At 44.5% G+C, this 5,000-nt stretch overlaps 1 protein-coding gene across 2 annotated transcripts in view; it reads left to right on the forward strand.

The window, feature by feature from the left end:
* Positions 1-5,000, forward strand: part of zfyve9a (zinc finger, FYVE domain containing 9a) — a 30,710-nt gene that overhangs the window by 15,406 nt on the left and 10,304 nt on the right. For both annotated transcript variants that reach the window (XM_060867022.1, XM_060867020.1), the window contains exons 9-15: positions 396-518; positions 683-838; positions 1,143-1,367; positions 2,233-2,315; positions 3,619-3,723; positions 3,808-3,958; positions 4,090-4,170. In XM_060867022.1, the coding sequence (XP_060723005.1) occupies positions 396-518; positions 683-838; positions 1,143-1,367; positions 2,233-2,315; positions 3,619-3,723; positions 3,808-3,958; positions 4,090-4,170 (924 nt within the window). The remainder of the gene's footprint in view (positions 1-395; positions 519-682; positions 839-1,142; positions 1,368-2,232; positions 2,316-3,618; positions 3,724-3,807; positions 3,959-4,089; positions 4,171-5,000) is intronic.

The following is a 5,000-nucleotide window of genomic DNA, read 5'->3' on the forward strand; positions in this document are numbered from 1 at the left end:
GATGAATTTATGATGATCTAGGGATGTGGTAGCCTTTAGATTACTGATCGGAAGGTCATGAGTTCAAATCCCAGATAAGGGTGTCTGCTCATTGTTGTAAATGTAAATGGATAAAAGCACGGATGGGTAGACAGATGGGTAAAGTGGATGGATGCTCGGATGAACAAAGTGGTGGACGGATAGATAAAGAGACATTAATAATAACCATGTCTGCCTGTAAACACGGTGTAACTGAATGGACTGCAAATAAAACAGACATATTTACACACATTTTCATCAGAATGGCCCAGCATGTGTGTGTGTGTGTGTGCGCACGTGTGTGCGCGCGTGCGTTTGTGTGTGTGTGAGCACAAGCGCGTATGTTAATGTTTAATAGTTTTCGATGTTCTCTGTAGATTACGCCGTGGAGGAGAAGCCATCAGAAGTCCTGCTCCTTCAGCAGCTAGAGGAAGGAGGTCCTGAGCCGTTGGTGTTTGTGCTCAACGCTAATCTGCTAGCCATGGTTAAGCTCGTCAACTGTAAGCGAAATTGTCTTGTTGTCGTGCTGTTTGGAATTGTTTTATAACCTCGGTGTAGCTGATGCTCTTACAGGAACATCTACATCTCATCAGATAAAGTAAGCACACGTCTGTGCTTAAACTGCTCCGATGTCTTGTCTTTTTCTCTCCCTGTCGCTGTACAGACGTAAACAGGAAGTGCTGGTACGTGATGTCGAAGGGCATGCACGCCGTGGGCCAGGCCGAGGTGGTGGTGCTGCTGCAGTGCCTCCCTGATGAGAAGAGCATCCCGAAAGACATCTTCAGCCATTTTGTGCAGCTTTATCAGGAAGCTCTCGCAGGTAAATCCCTAAACAGACGGCACGGCGCAGAGAAACAGAAGGTTGCTAAGTGAAAAACAGCAGGAAGGCTGAATTAAATGGAATTACATTTACCTAACACAATCCTCCTCCTGCATGGCGTCTCAGCGGGGCGCCAATAATTATACACCAAACGTTTGGAAGGAGAGATGGAAATTAGTTTCCTGACAAGGATGTAGTTTGTTTTTCACTCTGATGAGCAGTTTATTAACTGTGTATCATACGGCGTTTATGAAAGATTTGATCTGTTTTAACTCCACCCATTTTTTCCCCCTCGTCCATACAGGAAATGTCTTGAGCCACCTGAGCCACTCGTTCTTCACACAGAGTTTCCTGGGCAGTAAGGAGCACGGGGGGTTCCTCTACATCACCCCGACGTTCCAGTCTCTTCAGGACCTCCTGCTGCCCAACCCGCCCTTCCTGTTCGGGGTCTTAGTGCAGAAGTGGGAGACGCCGTGGGCAAAAGTGTTCCCCATCCGCCTCATGCTGCGCCTCGGAGCCGAGTACCGCTGTGAGCTCACATTACACGACGCTCCAAACCTGCCAATAACGTCCGTGTGGGGGCGGAGCTACATATCATCAGCTCAGTTTATGTTGTCACATTATCAGTCTGTGTATCGGTGTGTTTCAGTGTTAGTAATTAACGCTATTTAATTGCAGATATAATGATTGAAATGTTCCTGCATAAAGATGCTTTTGAAATCCACATTACTAGGTTTTATATTTATTTATTTATTATACAATTTAACATGTCACATAATATTTATATTTATTTGAATAACTTTACTTTTACCTTTACTGATGTGTGTGTCTGTGTGTGTGTCTGTGTGTGTGTCTGTGTGTGTGTCTGTGTGTGTGTCTGTGTGTGTGTCTGTGTGTGTGTCTGTGTGTGTGTCTGTGTGTGTGTGTCTGTCTGTGTGTGTGTGTCTGTGTGTGTGTGTCTGTGTGTGTGTCTGTGTCTGTGTGTGTGTCTGTCTGTGTGTGTGTGTCTGTCTGTGTGTGTGTGTGTGTCTGTGTGTGTGTCTGTGTGTGTGTCTGTGTGTGTGTCTGTGTGTGTGTCTGTGTGTGTGTCTGTGTCTGTGTGTGTGTCTGTGTCTGTGTGTGTGTCTGTCTGTGTGTGTGTGTCTGTCTGTGTGTGTGTGTCTGTGTGTGTGTCTGTGTCTGTGTGTGTGTGTCTGTCTGTGTGTGTGTGTCTGTCTGTGTGTGTGTCTGTCTGTGTGTGTGTGTCTGTCTGTGTGTGTGTGTCTGTGTGTGTGTCTGTGTGTGTGTCTGTGTGTGTGTCTGTGTGTGTGTCTGTGTGTGTGTGTCTGTGTGTGTGTGTGTCTGTGTGTGTGTGTGTGTGTGTGTGTGTCTGTGTGTGTGTGTGTGTGTTACAGTTTATCCCTGTCCCCTGTTCAGCGTGCGCTTCAGAAAGCCTCTTTTTGGAGAAACAGGCCACACCATCATCAACCTGCTGGCGGTGAGGATGTTCATATGTTGTATGTTTGTGTGTGTTTACCTGTGTATGTTTGTGTGTGTTTACCTGTGTATGTTTGTGTGTGTTTACCTGTGTATGTTTGTGTGTGTTTACCTGTGTATGTTTGTGTGTGTTTACCTGTGTATGTTTGTGTGTGTTTACCTGTGTATGTTTGTGTGTGTTTACCTGTGTATGTTTGTGTGTGTTTACCTGTGCATGTTTGTGTGTGTTTACCTGTGTATGTTTGTGTGTGTTTACCTGTGTATGTTTATGTGTGTTTACCTGTGTATGTTTACCTGTGTATGTTTATGTGTGTTTACCTGTGTATGTTTATGTGTTTACCTGTGTATGTTTGTGTGTTTACCTGTGTATGTTTGTGTGTTTACCTGTGTATGTTTGTGTGTTTACCTGTGTATGTTTGTGTGTTTACCTGTGTATGTTTGTGTGTGTTTACCTGTGTATGTTTGTGTGTTTACCTGTGTATGTTTGTGTGTGTTTACCTGTGTATGTTTGTGTGTGTTTACCTGTGTATGTTTGTGTGTGTTTACCTGTGTATGTTTGTGTGTGTTTACCTGTGTATGTTTGTGTGTTTACCTGTGTATGTTTGTGTGTGTTTACCTGTGTATGTTTGTGTGTTTACCTATGTATGTTTGTGTGTGTTTACCTGTGTATGTTTGTGTGTGTTTACCTGTGTATGTTTGTGTGTTTACCTGTGTATGTTTGTGTGTGTTTACCTGTGTATGTTTGTGTGTTTACCTGTGTATGTTTGTGTGTGTTTACCTGTGTATGTTTGTGTGTTTACCTGTGTATGTTTGTGTGTGCTTACCTGTGTATGTTTGTGTGTGTTTACCTGTGTATGTTTGTGTGTTTACCTGTGTATGTTTGTGTGTGTTTACCTGTGTATGTTTGTGTGTTTACCTGTGTATGTTTGTGTGTTTACCTGTGTATGTTTGTGTGTTTACCTGTGTATGTTTGTGTGTTTACCTGTGTATGTTTGTGTGTGTTTACCTGTGTATGTTTATGTGTGTTTACCTGTGTATGTTTGTGTGTGTTTACCTGTGTATGTTTGTGTGTGTTTACCTGTGTATGTTTGTGTGTGTTTACCTGTGTATGTTTATGTGTGTTTACCTGTGTATGTTTGTGTGTTTACCTGTGTATGTTTGTGTGTTTACCTGTGTATGTTTGTGTGTTTACCTGTGTATGTTTGTGTGTGTTTACCTGTGTATGTTTATGTGTGTTTACCTGTGTATGTTTATGTGTGTTTACCTGTGTATGTTTGTGTGTGTTTACCTGTGTATGTTTACAGGACTTCAGGAACTTCCAGTACACATTACCAGTGGTCCCAGGTTTGGTGGTGGACATGGAAGTGAGAAAAACCTGCATTAAAATCCCCAGTAATCGCTATAACGAGGTGAAGCTGCGTCCGTCTCGACACTGAGCTCTAAACCTTCTTACTCTCCTATTAAAAGTGTCTCTGTGTGTCTCTTATATTCAGCTCATGAAAGCCATGAACAAGTCGAACGAGCACGTGTTGGCGATGGGGGCGTGTTTTAACGAGCGGGCCGACTCGCACCTCGTGTGTGTACAGAACGATGATGGGAACTACCAGACGCAGGCCATCAGCATCCATCACCAACCTCGCAAAGGTGGAGTAAATATCTGAGGGAAATAACCCCCACCTTACAGGATTAACTTTATCTCCACATTCACTTCCTGGGTTTGCTCAGACGCTTTATTTAGTTTTAGCTCATACCTGCCCTCTTCTTTGTTGCTATAGTAACAGGAGCGAGTTTCTTCGTCTTCAGTGGAGCGCTGAAGGCCTCGTCTGGGTTTTTGGCTAAAACCAGTATTGTGGAAGGTACGACATCAGAGACTATGGGTCAGCATGTCAGTGTGGTGTCTACACTAAACCTCTTAACTTCTGCTACACACACGCAAGACACACACGACACAAGACACACACGCACGACACTCACACACACGACACACACACACAAGAGACTCTCACACACACACAAGACACTCTCACACACACACAAGACACTCACACACACACACAAGACACACACACACACACGACATACACACAAGACACACACACGACACAAGACACTCACACACACACAGACGACACCCCCCACACAGATGACACCCCCACACACAAGACACACACACACAAGACACACACACACACACACGCACGACACTCACACACACGACACACACACAAGAGACTCTCTCTCACACACACACACACACACGACACAAGACACTCACATACACACAGACGACACCCCCACACACACAAGACACACACACAAGACACACACACACAAGGCACACACACACACGCACGACACTCACACACACAAGAGACTCTCACACACACACACAAGACACTCACACACACACACAAGACACTCACACACACACAGACGACACCCCCACACACACAAGACACACACACACAAGACACACACACACAAGGCACACACACACACGCACGACACTCACACACACGACACACACACACAAGAGACTCTCACACACACACACAAGACACTCACACACACACACACACACCACACACACACACAACGCCTCCTTCCCTTCATTAGGTTACACCATACCAATCTTTTTGGATTTATTTATTCATTTATTTTAATCCGAGACATTGAGACATCCTCC

The sequence above is a fragment of the Tachysurus vachellii genome, chromosome 1 (genome assembly GCF_030014155.1).
Source record: "Tachysurus vachellii isolate PV-2020 chromosome 1, HZAU_Pvac_v1, whole genome shotgun sequence".
NCBI lineage: Eukaryota > Metazoa > Chordata > Actinopteri > Siluriformes > Bagridae > Tachysurus > Tachysurus vachellii.